We start from the raw sequence: 14,676 nt of genomic DNA, 5'->3' as shown, positions 1-14,676 counted from the left end.
ATGGAGGCTAATAGCCTTCTGCTGCCGCTGGTCGTAGTGGAAAGTTTGTTCCAATCTGCATCAGGCATATTGAAATTCCCTAACAACACTGTGTCTCCACGCAAAGTGATGTTCTCTATGTCTACGATTAATTCTATATCCATGTCTTCCTGTTGTCTGGGAGGTCTGTATACTATGCCAAGATACAGGCATTTGTCATTTACCCTGGCCAGGTTCACCCAGAGGGATTCCCCGGTGTACTTGACATCAGCGATTCTGGTAACTTTGATGTCCTCTTTAGTGTATAATGCTACCCCCCTCCTATTTTGCCCTCTCTGTCTCGACGAAGTAAGTTGTATACCGGTATAGCCATATCCCACCCATGGGAATCTGTGAGCAAAGTCTCGGATATCGCCACCACATTTAGGTCGGCGTTCCTCATTTCCGTCTCCAATTCCAGAATTTTATTGCCTAAACTGTGGGCATTAACATACATATCCCTCCATACCTTATGTTTGCTAGGTCTCCATGGAGATTTTCCCGCCTGAATTAGAGTGACTCCTATAGTACTGTTTGCAATGTGAGTAATTACCTCAGACTCAGAAATGGAGTGGCAACTTTCCTCGCCAGTTTGATTACCTACCACGCCAGTTCGTGAGTGGGTACCCTCCCCCAACTTACCTAGTTTAAAGCCATACAAAGCAGGCAGGCTAGTCGGTGTCCAAAGACGTTCTTACCCCTTCTGGTCAGTTGGAGCTCGTCTGGTCCCTGTAGTCCTTGCAATGCCTCTCCATAGTTCAGGAATCCGAAGTTCATCTCCTTGCACCAACCGTGTAGCCACTCGTTTGTCCTCTGGATACGATCTTCCCAGGCTCTTCCCTTACCTCTCACTGGAAGGATTGAGGAGAAGACCATTTGCGCTTCCATCCACCTCAGCTTCTCACCTAGGGCTCTAAAGTCCTCAGGTATATTCTCCGGCGTGTTCCTGGCAGTGTCGTTCATTCCAACGTGGATGAGAAGCATGGGGAAGTGGTCTTGGGGCTTGATAAGTCTTTCTAGGCAGGCGGTAGAGTTAACTTAAAATTCCTGGTGTTGGTGTTTTTAGTTTATTCATCCTGGATAGCAGGCTTCTCTTTTTAATATCCTGCTTTTTCATAAACCATTAGCAGTACGTCACTCTCAGGATGATAACAGATTCTTTTCTACTCTATAAAGCAGTGTGTCGCAAACTCTCCGGAGCCAAAGCACACTAACCTCAGGGCTGCGGCTGGAGGGCTTCCAGAAGTGTGTGGAGACCCTCCAGCCGGGGCCCTGAGCCGCCAGTGGGAGGGAAGTGATGGAAGAGGAGAGGCACAGAGAGGAAGAGAGGTGCTGGCGAGGAGGAGAGGCACCGACTGACTGCCTACAGCAGGGGTGCCCACACTTTCTTGGCTTGTGAGCTACTTTTAAAATGGCAAACACACTAGATAGCCAAATCCCCACCCCAAAACATACTCTTCAATATAAGACAATAGTATCCAACTCAAAATTTCTCCCTCCCCCTCTTTCTTTTTCTTTCTCCCTGCCCCCTTTCTTTCTCTCTCTCTCCCTGCCCCGCTTTCTTTCTTTGTCTATCTTTCTCTCTCCCTGCCCTCCCCAAGCCACTGCCACCGATTTCTCCCTGACACCAGGCCAGGTGCATACAAGTGCTGGACCCACAGCCTTCCACCCCCCCCCCCCCGACGTCAGAATTGATGTTTGAGAGGAAGCTCCGGGCCAGCCAGTAAGCGATTGGCTGGCCAGGAACTTCCTCTCCGACATCAGAATTGACATTGGGGGTGGATTGGGGGGGAGGGAAGGTTGTGGGCCTGGCACTTGTACACGCCTGGCCTGTTATCAGGGAAGCAGGGAAAACAGAACACAAAGGAAAAGTGAGTCTATTGCGGAGCCTGGGATGGGCTCCGCAATCAACTCACGTTGCTTTTGCGATCTACTGGTTGATCGCGATCGACCTTTTGGACACCCCTGGCCTACAAGATGTGCCTCTCGTTGCAAGAATCTTGCTGTGGCACACTGTTTGCGATACACTGCTCTAAAGCATGAATGGAGACTACCTGCCATTCAGCTGTCTACATTCTGCCACTATTACTGTGGAATTTATGTATTGAATGCCGTTAGGCTAAGTTTGAATTGGGCCTTTAAATTTTTTTTATTTGTCTTCTGCCATTGGTAACTAAGTTGATAGATGATTGAGATTGTTGATGACTTTGCAAGAGGCTTTCTTATTCTTAATTAATGCTTTTCCTTCTCCCATATCTGTTGTGGAAGCTGCTTTGATGCTTTGTGAATAGAAGTATACTAAGGGCTCCTTTTACTAAGCTGCATTAGGGCTTTAACGCGCGGAATAGCGCGCGCTACATTGCCGCGCGTGGTAGACCTTAACGCCAGCATTGAGCCGGCATCAGTTCTAGAAGCGTAGCGTGCGGTATAGCATGCGGTAATTTCCTGCGTATGCTAAAAGCGCTAGCACACTTTAGTAAAAGGAGCCCTAAGTTGTGTAATAAACAAGGGGGGGGAAATTCCATAAGAGGCACCCAAATAAATAGGTGCCTAACTTAGGGGTTCTTTTACTAAGGCGCGCTAGCCATTTTAGCGCACGCTAAATATTAGCACGTGCTAAACGCTAACATGTTTAGCACGCCTTAGTAAGAGGACCCCTTAATTAGTACATTGGTTTCAGCCATGAGCTCTAACAAAGTTCATAATCGAAAAACCTAAAAGTTAATTGGGTGATAGGCGCCTATTGCATGACGCCTAATGGCATCTAACACAAAAGCAGGCGTGTTTAGGGGGTAGAGAAAGACATAGGGGGGCCGCTGGGTGTGATTCTTTAAAGGACTTAGGTACCTATAATGTAGGCCTTTGAAACCCTGGCTTATATTGCAGGCGCCTAAGTTTTAAATAAGGCACCGCTAAGTGCAATTGGGTACCAAAGTGCGATTGACATGAAACTTTAGGCGCCAGGTACAGAATCCGGACCGATATAAAGAAACCCATTAGATGTTCTTACATGTGGTTGTCATGACTGCAAATATTTATTTATTTATGTTTAACATTTCTATTCACAAAAGGGAGAAAGAAAATCCAACGTAGTCTGCAGTAAACAACAGCAACCAGAAAACAACGAACAGACTGCAGACAATGTACAAGATGCAGGCGTTGTTTATTAGTAAATGCAGTAACATATACAACCTTATAGCCAACCAAGGGACCCGATACGGTCCGTGTTTCGGATAACACGCCTTCCTCAGGGGTCCGTGGTGGTTAAGGTATAAAGCAAACTGCATAAAAGATAACAAACAGACGCCAATCACGATCAAATGGGGTCAAGCAAGTCTTACACTTGTAAGCCAAGCAGATTGCAGTTTGCGTAAATTACATTGTCTTAAGGCACTTTTAGAAACTTCCCTCTCTGTCCCACATGGGCTCACATTCTAAGCTAAAGTGCCTAGAGAAATAGAGAAAATGAAAAATATTATAAATACGAGGATATATATATATATATATATATCCAGCAAAAATAAAACAAGAAGGCAATAAAATTAGATAGAGCCCAACAAAATTGAAAAAAAGCCAGACAAAAATAAAAAAGTAATATAAATAGATAAAGACCGGTCAGTAAAATATCCAAGCTTTATTCCATTCTGATGGAAGACTGAGGGCTCCTTTTACTAAGCTGTGATAGAGTTTTTAGCATGCGCAGAATTGCTGCGTATGCTCAACCCGCGCTACATGGCTAGAACTAACGCCAGCTCAATGTTGGGCATTAGTGTCTAGCGTGTGCGGCAATTCTGCATGCGCTAAAAACGCTATTGCAACTTAGTAAAAGGAGCCCTGAATGAAGGATCAGTGATAAAACCAAGGTTTTATAGATCTGGTTTTCAGGATAACCAAAATAGGAAAAGCTAATGCATCATATAACTATTTCTTGTGAAGATTCTGTAAACAAGACCTGTTTGGAAGGGGGCCTCGAGGACCTGATTTGAGAACCATAGCAGCACTTCCTTGCGAAGAAGGACGTATCATCTCACGGCGTTATAACCCAGAGCTGACACAAAACAGGGAAAAACAAAGAGCATGAAGTATATTGTCTTGAAAAGCGTTGCCTTGACTAATAGATCACAGATATCATGTTAAGCTATTCTTTCTGCTTAGATGACAGCCCCCCTCCACCTGCTCCTTTTGCTCATCGCATAGTGAGTGTCAAACCAGCACCAGTGAACACGTGCTACGCGATATGCCAGCATGAAGTATTAGGAGGGTAAGTGTAGGTGCGATATTACTGTGAATGAAATACATGCTTGTAATACTGTATTAGATATTTGCGAGGACCAAGAAGAAGAGAATATTTTAGTGCCCCTGCTATTCCATCTGTACTGTGTAATAGCTAAGAAAAAAAAATCAAACTAAAGTACATTACCTATCTATATGGGTTCATACATACATCAGATTATAGATATAAAACATTTCTAATATTTTCTTTTGTACCTTTTTTTTAATTTATTGCATTAAAATCTCAACTTTAACTTTTTGGGAACCTGAAATTATTTTGGAAAATAATCTTCCTTTGGGCATCTTAGTAAAAATACCTTCTGTCCAGGCAATTCATTTATCCCCCCTCTTCTACGAAACTGCAATAGCAGTTTCTAGCGCGGTGAGCTGCGCTGAATGGCCTGCGCTGATCCCGACGCTCATATAGTTCCTATGAGCGTCGGGAGCAGTGCGGGCCATTCAGCGCGGCTCTCTGTGCTAAAAACTTATCGCAGTTTAATAGAAGGAGGGGGGGGGTCAATTCACTTATTAATGCTGTACAAACATAGCTGAATTGTCAAAGTGAAAATAAGCATTGACTTCTGCTTTGAGAAATATGCCAAGGAAACTACGAGCTTATGTTTACAGATGTTTCATGCACACAAATTTTCTGGGTTAATTTATACACATATGAGGAGCGCTAATGAGCCCAAGCGGAATGGCAACTTGAACAGTGTGTTCCTACTAGAGATTTTCAGAATGAATTAAAACATTGTTATTTTTACTACTTATGTTTGTCAGAAAGACAGAAGAGTGTTTTACACTCAATTGCTGATGAAGGCTACCAGCAAGAGCAATAAAAGAGCGAAATCCGATCCTATTTCACCGGCTAAGGCAGATGGCTCTAAAATGGTGGATAGCAATTCACAACTTATTCTTGATGAAATTAAGTCAGTGAAAGATCTTCTTTTAGAGACAAAGATAGATATTGATGACATCAAAGAAGATATGGCTGCGTTGAAAACCAAATTTTCAAAGATTAAACATCGTATTGATGTCCTTGAAAACAAGCACTCTGCCACGGAAAAATTTTTTAAAGGAGACACAGCACCATTTTAATCGGGTGATTCAGTTAGAAAAAGAATTGGAAGAAATTAATAACCGGGCTTGAAAAAATAAACTTTCATTTACTCGGTTTACCTGAGGGTCATGAGGGCCAAGATCTCTGCAAGTTTTTGATGACTTTTATTCCTTTTTTGGATATAAAGTTTGAACTGAACTGCCTTTCGAAATTGAATCTGCCAGCCACATGCCATCACTGATAGTTATTCAAGATAAAGTTTCCGAGGCCGGTAGTGGTTCATATACTATGTTTTAAACAACTTGTAGATATTATGCAGAAAGCGAAGGTTCGAGCATCTCTTAAACTTGAAGGCCATAATATCTACTTGGTGCCTGTCCTCAGCAAAACAACAGCATGGCTGCGAAAACAAGTACTTACCTATAGACCAGTGCATACACATAGATCTCATTCATATTCATTGGGGAAATCCTGAAAACCCGACTGGATTGCGGCCCTCAAGGAGGGACTTTGAGACACCTGCTATAGACCATGACTCATGGAGATTAATGTCCATTTTGGTATGATGTATCCGGCGAGGCTAAGAGTATGTTCATAAGCACACTAAAGATTTTGCAGACCCCGCTACATTAGCTGAATTTCTGGAATCGATTCACCCTAGTGACATTGATAAGACCTAACTTTTTTTACTGAGTAAATATCTTACTCAACTGCCATCTTTTATATAACATTCCACAGTCCAACACTTAGGGTGCTGCTTGCATGATCAGTTGATGTAATTTCAACAGATATGGATTGCTTTTCTTCCATGTGTTATGAGCAAGTTTTTTTTATTTTATGTGCATGTGGATTTGTATGCTAGGTGATGACTGTTAGATGTTTGTGTGTGGATATCAATTAGTAACTTTTATACTAATTTGAGAAAGACCTAATTTTATCTGAGAATGTTATTATACAGTGAATTGGGTGTATACACACTTGAGTACTTGATTTTTGTTGGCTCTATGAGTGCATTTAGATGTTTGGCACACTATAAAATAGTTTATTACATGGTGCCAAGTTATAGTGTGATAGGGTTAGCTCATGGCTGTGATGACTGTTAGCAACCTCCGTTGATGCAAATATACTTCAGCGCTAGGTCTCTGTAGTGCGGCTCGGGTAGGATGGGATGTCTCGGGGGCCTGTGCGGATTTGCGGGCGGGGATATAGTCAGTATATGCTGGTTGTGTCTTTGCTTGGGTCAGCATGGGCTTCTGGGATCCTTTCCCTCATTGTGTTCGGGCGCTTGGGTTGTATTGACCTTTTGTGGAGGTGTGATACCTGTTATCATACTGTCAGCGATTCAGATTACAGCTTTTGACAATTATATCAAAAGGACATATGTGTTCGTTGTAAGCCTAGGTACATGGACAGTGCTCAGAAAACTAGCTCTGATAAAACTGTTTTATTAGAGCTAGTTTTCTGAGCACTATTCATGTATCTGGGCTTATGTTACAACATCCACATATGTCCTTTAGATATAATTGCTAATATTGGGAACCTTGTAGAACCTTGTGAAAGACATGTTAGTCGAAACACGGACCGTTGGGTCCCCTTCATCTTATACACATGTGGATTGTCCTTCAATTTTTAACATAGACTGAATAAAAGCCTGAACCAGGAACATCTGTCTCCACAGTTTCTTTTGGCTTATGTTGCTACTCTTTGGGTACTAGGGTACCAGGTACTAGTGACCTGGATTGGCCACTGTGAGAACGGGCTACTGGGCATGATGGACCATCGGTCTGACCCAGTAAGGCTATTCTTATGTTCTTAAGATGTTGCTAATATTTTAATATCTACTGTATATTGTATTATATTTCCGCTTTATCTTCTGTCCAAACTGTGGAAGTGCAAACAGGTGTTGACCCTACAATTGCTAATTTGACTCAATTTCTTAAGGCTTCGCAAAATGTTATTTCTAACTAGGGCAATGTTGGTGGTTACATTTACAACAGAAATGGATAAATCATCTGTTTTTAAGGCTTATTTTTCTAAAAAATACATTTACTTTACCGTGGTCAGAAGAGTACCATATTTCCTGATGTGTCAAGAACTGCACAGCTATGAAAAAGGCAATTTTTGTAGCTCAAAAGTTTTGGCTATTAGAGCTACTTTTTAAAAAATGTTTTCCATGCAGGTGTATGATTACTTAACAAGAAGTTAAATATGTTTATAATGATCCTTCTCAGCTGGAAGCTTTTTTGATTAACAAATAGTTATTACATTTAGGATTATTTTTCACTGATGGGGATCAGAGAGGGAGGGGAAGTATGTATTCTTTATTATTGTAATTTGATCACACTCCGTTCTCATAGGTCATGCTTCCATGATGTGCTAATTGATAAAGTTGCTCTATTTTCCTTATTATTTATGACTGTTTTTAACTAAATATACATGTGTTTTATCCTTTGTAAGATTTTTAAAACTTTAATACAAATAAAATAACCTCTCCCCAGATGTGTATATTACTAAAATGGCTAACATTCACGTGTTTTTCTGAACTATCAATGTACATGGTAGCTTATGTGCTGGCAGGTTGAGTCCATTGATAATTTAAATGTTGATGCTTGTAAAATGGATGCTCTTGCCACATGTAACTTGTAAAGGTTGACCACAACTTTGTAGAAACTACATTAAAAATAAATAAAAATGTCCCAAGTTCATGCCCTCTCCCTCCCTCCCTCCCTTCCTTCTGTGCCCCTCCTTCCTACTGTGTCCCAACATGCCCCCCTCCCACAGGTGTACCTTTGTTCTGATCGTCTCCCTATTCCTCCTTATTTGAGCCGCACTTGTTTCTCTTCAACAAAGCCAAACGTTCGCGGCCAAATGTGGAGATTCGTGTAACTGGGCATAAAACACGTCCATTCCTGCATTTGTTTTAGAAAAGCCTTGACGGTGGCAGATCCTATTCTCAGTTCTGATTTGGATGCTGTATCTGAAATGTGCATTCAGTTTGCTATAAGTTTCATTTTCCCCTCCCAGCTCACTCTTTGCTGGCTAGAGGCTGTTTCTTTAATCCAAACTCAACTGCAGCTAGTGTCAGCTGAACTCCTCTGCCCTCTGGGCCCAGGTCCTCACCTTTCTGGAAGCTGCTGGAACTCCTTTCTCAGGCTTGGGCACAGGTGCTAGGAGCCAAATTTATAAGCATGGGATTTTTTTCCACCCTGTATAACGTGTGTATGTATTATATTTAAAATGATTTATTGGTAAGGACCTTGTGCCTCTGTTGGACTGAACTCATTTTAGACTAGCACCTGTTTCTTTACGCATCCCTCGCTCTTTACATTTCTTGTTTGTCAACCAGTACAACAAGCCTTGGAGGAAGAAATTAACACGCATTGGAGAACAGGTGCAGTTTTATTGATATGGCAACAGAGCGTACCAGGACCTGATGTGAAAAAGCCTTCTCCCTATATTTTCAGTCACCATTTCATAACATATAGTGAAGAATTCAGGAGTGTCTGCATGAAGTGGTCATGCTCACAGAGTCCTGTCTCCTCCATATTTGCATCTTGAATTTGGGAATAATTTGTGTGGGCCCGAGGTACCTTTACTGGCACTTTCCATGAACGTCCTACAAAAGGGCAATCAGAGCATATAGTTACAGCTGCTCAGCATGTCACTGTGAAATACAATAATACAAATGGTGCCTAATATTTTAATGTAAGCGCAAAACAACAGTCTAGAAATATGACATTAATCCTTCATAAGCTGAGGGTAAGAAGAGATTCATGTCACTGGCCTGCTTGCTCTAATCCCATTGTACCCAGCTATTTTTAATTGGCAATATGAAACGAGTAACACATTCACTAACAAACTGTCCTGAAAGTCTCTTGATCAGATATGTAATTTATGTCCTATGTGTACCAACAGGGGGCGTTTCGGTCAAGTTCACAAGTGTACTGAGGTATCCACTGGCCTGAGTCTGGCAGCCAAAATAATTAAAGTGAAGGGTGCAAAGGACAGGGTAAGCATTCCATACTTGAAATCTGGTCCTTGCAGACAGTGCTTAACTCAGGGGTGCCCAAAAGGTCGATCGTAATCGACCGGTAGATCGTGAAGGCAATGCATGTCGATCGCATTGCCTTCGCATTCTACTTGCTTCCCAAGAGCCAGATGGACCCGAAGCATCCTGGCGGTCCTCGCGCGCCCGGTAGCTCCACTCACTACCTGCACGGAATGGTGCCAGTCAGCCTCCCTTCCCCTCCCACCACCATCCTACCTTCTCTCAGGGATTCCCAGGCCAGCCCTGGAGCTTTCCCCTCTGCCACGGGCTGCCCCACCGGAAGTAGGACGTTGCGTCAAGTGGGGGGGACTGGGGGGCAGGAAGCGTCAGAGAGCGTGAGCACCCTCGGAGACGGCGATGCGGAGGGTAGAAGCGGAAGGAAGGAAGGAAGGATTTGGGGGGGGGGAAGAACCGAATGAACGCCTCTTCGCTTCATTGATGTCCCCGGGGGGGGGGGGGAACGTCCTTGGAAATACATGCAGAAAACTCCCGTTCCGTGCAGCAGTTTGTGACAGGTAGTGTTTGTGGCTCCTAGGGGGAGGAGGGGAGGTGGTGGTTTGGAGGCCTGTGCCCCGATGGTGGCGGCGGTTTGGAGGCCTGTTCCCCGATGGCGGTGGCAGTGGCTTGGGAGCAGACAGGGAGACAGAAAGAAGGGAGAGCTGGGAGACAGAAAGAAAGGGAGAAAGGAGAGAGAAAGACAGACAGAAAGAAAGAGGGCCAGGGAGACAAAGAAAGACAGAAAGTAAAGGGGGACAGGAAGACAGAAAGAAAGGGGGTATGGAGAAAGAAAGATAGACAGAATGAAAGGGGGACAGGGAGACAGAAAGAAAGGGGAGGGGGCAGGGAGAGTGGAAGAAAAAGTTGGCGGAGGGAATGAGGTCTGGAAGCATACAGCAGGCTGAAAGAAGGAAAGAAATATTGGATGCATAGTCAGAAGAATAAAGTGCAACCAGAGACTCATGAAATCACCAGACAACAAAGGTAGGAAAAATGATTTTATTTTCAATTTAGTGATCAAAATGTGTCCATTTTAAGAATTTATATCTGCTGTCTATATTTTGTACTATGGCCCCCTTTTATTAAACCGCAATAGCAGTTTTTAGCTTAGGGAGCCTATTAGCGTTGAGAGCAGTGCAGGGCATTCAGCACAGCTCCCTGCGCTAAAAACCACTATCGCGGTTTAGTAAAAAGGGAGGGGGTATATTTATCTAGTTTTGTATAACTGAAGTGACATTGCATAAAGTCATCTGCCTTGACTTCTTTGAAAAAAAACCAGAATATAAATTATAATTAACATTTTCTCTGCATACAGTGTGCTTTGTGTTTTTTAAAATTTTATTGTTGTTAGATCATTTTGACTTGGTCATTTTAAAAGTAGCTCGCAAGCCCAAAAAGTCTGGGCACCCCTGGTTTAACACAATAAATATGCTTTTTACTTTGGCATCATACCTGCACATTAAAACATACAAGCAATAGGGTCAGCATATATTTCTGTTAATAACATGACTTATGTTGGCAGGTTTCTTTTCTCTCTCTTTTTTTTTTTTTTTACAACACTATAAATCAGTGGTTCCCAAACCCAGCCAGTCAGGTTTTCAGGATATTTACAATGAATTTTCATATGAGAGGGGATGGGACTTGATATACTGCTTTTTCTACGTGGTTTACACAAACAAAGCAGTTTACATATTTTATACAGGAAATTATTTTGTGCCTGGGGCAATAAAGTGTTAAGTGACTTGCCCAGAGTCACAAGGAGCTACAGTGGGAATTGAACTCACCACCTGAGGGTGCTGAGGCAGCTGCTCTAACCACTAGGCCACTCCTGAAAACCTGACTAGCTGGGGTAACCCCAGGAGTAGATTTGGGAACCACTGTTATAAATCTTAAGTTCTGGCATTATGTGGGAATACTTTAAGACTCCATTGCATACAGGGGGAGATGTTTTAAAAAACTGCCTATGTATGAAGGGCAAAAAAAGCACTTATCTGAAGCCTACTTGACTCAGGGTTACCATATGGCTCCAGAAAAAGGAGGATGGATTGAGACATCCGGGTTTTACTTCCATTGCTTTCAATAGAAGTAAAGCCCAGCTGCCTCTGTCTGTCCTCCTTACTTCCATTGCTTTCAGTAGAAGTAAAACCTGGATATCTCAATCCGTCCTCTTGTTTTCTGGAGCTATATGGTAATCCTATCTTTAAAGAATACTATCATAAGTCTTGTAGAAATCTCACTGATATTTATATCTGCTCAAGAGCAGGCCATGTAATTACAATTTTGACCATGCTCTGCCCAAACCCCTCCCCTGAATATGCCTTCTCTAATGCTGCACATAAGCATACCCTTAAATAAATTTAAATAAACAAAATAATAAATAATTACACCACATACTTTTCTGCATGAAGTAATTTCATGAGGCATTTTTTCTGTGCATAAATCAGCATTTTGCATTTGAAAAGTACTTTATAAAATTACTTCCATGGGGTCTTTTAGAAGTTTTCACAGTTTTGTCTAAAAAAATAGAGTTCAAAAGTGTTAAAGGGGATGCTTTTTCACTGATCTACCTAACATACTCTATCCTTTCAATGTGAAATAACAATTATAAGATAAATATACTCTATTTCAAATTCAGCATCCCTCTTTACATATTTATTAAATATATTTTCACATTCACAAAAGGTCTTCAACCTCTTTGTTCCCATATATTTGGACCTCCAGATTTTACATACACCAGCATGTTTCAAATAGAAGGCACCAGAGAAAATAGCTAGCAAGGCCTCTACGACAGGGAGAGCATGAGTCATGAGGAAAAGATGTCAAACATGCAGCAGTGGATGATCCAAAGCAAACTTCGCCTAGTTAGCAGCATGGACTCGACACTGACAATATTTTGGCAGTTCTTGACAAAGGCAGAACTGTCGAAACACCGTCAGTGTTGAGTCTATGCTGCTGACTAGGTGAAGTTTGCTTTGGATTGTCTACTACTGCAAGTTTGGCATCTTTCCCTCATGACTCTTGCATTTGGTCAAATAGACGCCAACCAAAACCAGTTTTTTGATTTTAGTTAAAACCAAATCTGAGGCCAAAATTTTCTGTTCAGTTTCAGCTGAACCTGAAACTGGCCCTACCCCAGCCTGACCCTAAACAGAAAAAGTCTCCCTCTCTTCTTCCTGAAGAGAAGGAGGCTGTCCACCCCCCCCCCCCACCCAAAGCGACGGTGCTACCCTCCCAGACCCACGTGTAGGCCCTCCCCCTCAGAGTCCCATCTGTAGGTCCCCTAAGGGGCCTACCATATCTTTGGTAGTGTAGTGACTCGCCAGGAGTGATTCCCAGTCAATCCTGCCCATGCTGGGTCCTCGGTCAAAACGGCAGTTGGGTCTCTAGTGGCAGTCTTGTGATACTTCTGTTGGAGATCATAGTAGCTATTTTCAGATTGGAACCAGATTGGGCAGGATTGACCAGTCATTCCAACCCATGCCAATTTCGATATCAAAATGGCTTCTTCGACCTCCAGCAGTAGTGTTACAGCCATTTTAGATAATGACTTGAAATGGTCAGGAGTGACTGGATATTGCTCCTGGCTGCCCTGACTAGTGACTACACCACTAATGAAACAGTAGGCCTGGGGGAGATGGGGGAACTCCTGTTCAGGGACTGGAGGAGAGAGGGAGTCGGGGGCTGCATAGCACAGTTTCGGTTTCAGATGAAAATGCATCAGCATTTGTGGCTGCAACTGAAACAAGGACAAATACTAATTTTTGACTGGCTTCAGCGGCAAAGCCGAAACTGAGATTTGTTCAGTCTCTAGTTTTAAGTATGATAGTGCTCTACTTCCAGGCAGTTGAAGATAACAATTCAACCAACTCCACATTTTGTCTCATCTGATAAAGAAAGAAGGCATCTTGGTGTTCTTATACCAACAGGATGGCAAATTTTCATCAATCGTTTCAGAGTATACAAATCAGTCAGTCCAAGATATCATTCCCCTTGTTCTACAACTTGGTGCCTACTATAAGTGTCATGTGCATTTGTAGTTTATAGAATGCTAGTACTTATGCGCATAAATGTCAGTTATTGGTACCTCTGAAGCTATTAAGTGCTCTCTGAAATTTTATAAAGTAAGCACCAAAGTCACTTAGGCCCATATTCTATGAATGGCGCCTTAACTTAGGCGCCTAAGTTAAGTGAAAAATACCATTTAAAAGATGTTTTAGAATTATTTTCAAGGCGCCTACTGGCGCATAAAAAAAACTGTGCTGGAATCATGCCTACGTAGGCACTTTATGGTGCCTAACGCCACTGTAGGCGTGGCTAATGCCAGAACTGGCATTAGGCACCGTAAAACGCATTGGTAAGTGTGATTCGCCTCAAAGGTAGGCGCTGGAAATGTAGGTTTTGAAACCCTGGCCTACATTTTTGGCGCCTATCATTTCCGGAGGCATAATTCTCTTAACCTGCACCGTCGCGTGATTGACATGTGATCAGTGGCCGCTTTTAAGGCAGCTGCCGACAGTGGCGCCATTTAGAGAATCCGGGCCTTAGCTCATAACTGCAAGGGAGCAAACACTTGAGGAAAGCACAGATGTGCCATGAGTGTGTTGATAAGTGACACACGCAAATTGGCATACTTAGGTATGCCAACTTACACCTGGCATAAGTAGGCATTCCTAAATGAAGGCGCAAAGGTAGCTTTACGCTGGTATTTGATAATAGCTAAGGTGTACCTAACTAGCATTATAAAATTGGTGCTAAACTCATTCCACTGTGGTGCCTTCATCTTGACACCAAATTATACATTTACCCCACCATATGTAATATCAAAGATAGCCAATCGGTCTCCAAATTAATCCATGAGTTTGCACAGATTGTAAGGTAAATATCCAGTATTGTTCACTGTAATTTAAATATGTCACTTGATCTCATCCATATTCAAATTCAGTAGCATGATCAATCATCTTCCATTGTCAATTTGTGAATTTCTGTATTACAGAAAAACAGGAGTGTCATATCTACTGTATGTTATTTGAATGTTCTTAGTAAAAGAAGCCCTTAGTCTTATTTGAATTTCAGTGCTGTTAGTAAGTACATTTTTGAAACTGTTTTATGGTAGTCCTATTATTAAGTTTCAATTTATTGATTTTTAACTCTAACTCATTCATTGTATTTATGTATATATTTGGTCTTTTTACTATGGTTATGCTGTTAGTAAGTTTTTATGTTGAATTACACCGCCTTGGGTGAATCTCTTCATAAAGGCGGTTAATAAATCCCAATAAAT

The 14,676-nt window shown here is 42.2% G+C and overlaps 1 protein-coding gene across 3 annotated transcripts in view; it reads left to right on the top strand.

The window, feature by feature from the left end:
- MYLK3 (myosin light chain kinase 3) overlaps positions 1-14,676 on the top strand; it is a 138,246-nt gene that overhangs the window by 64,500 nt on the left and 59,070 nt on the right. For all 3 annotated transcript variants that reach the window (XM_033943550.1, XM_033943548.1, XM_033943549.1), the window contains 2 exons: positions 4,174-4,279; positions 9,266-9,359. In XM_033943550.1, the coding sequence (XP_033799441.1) occupies positions 4,174-4,279; positions 9,266-9,359 (200 nt within the window). The remainder of the gene's footprint in view (positions 1-4,173; positions 4,280-9,265; positions 9,360-14,676) is intronic.

This window comes from Geotrypetes seraphini, chromosome 4 (assembly GCF_902459505.1).
Source record: "Geotrypetes seraphini chromosome 4, aGeoSer1.1, whole genome shotgun sequence".
In the NCBI taxonomy this organism is placed as follows: Eukaryota; Metazoa; Chordata; class Amphibia; order Gymnophiona; family Dermophiidae; genus Geotrypetes; species Geotrypetes seraphini.
Note: the sequence above shows the minus strand (reverse complement) of the source record. Positions and strands in the feature narration are given on the sequence as shown.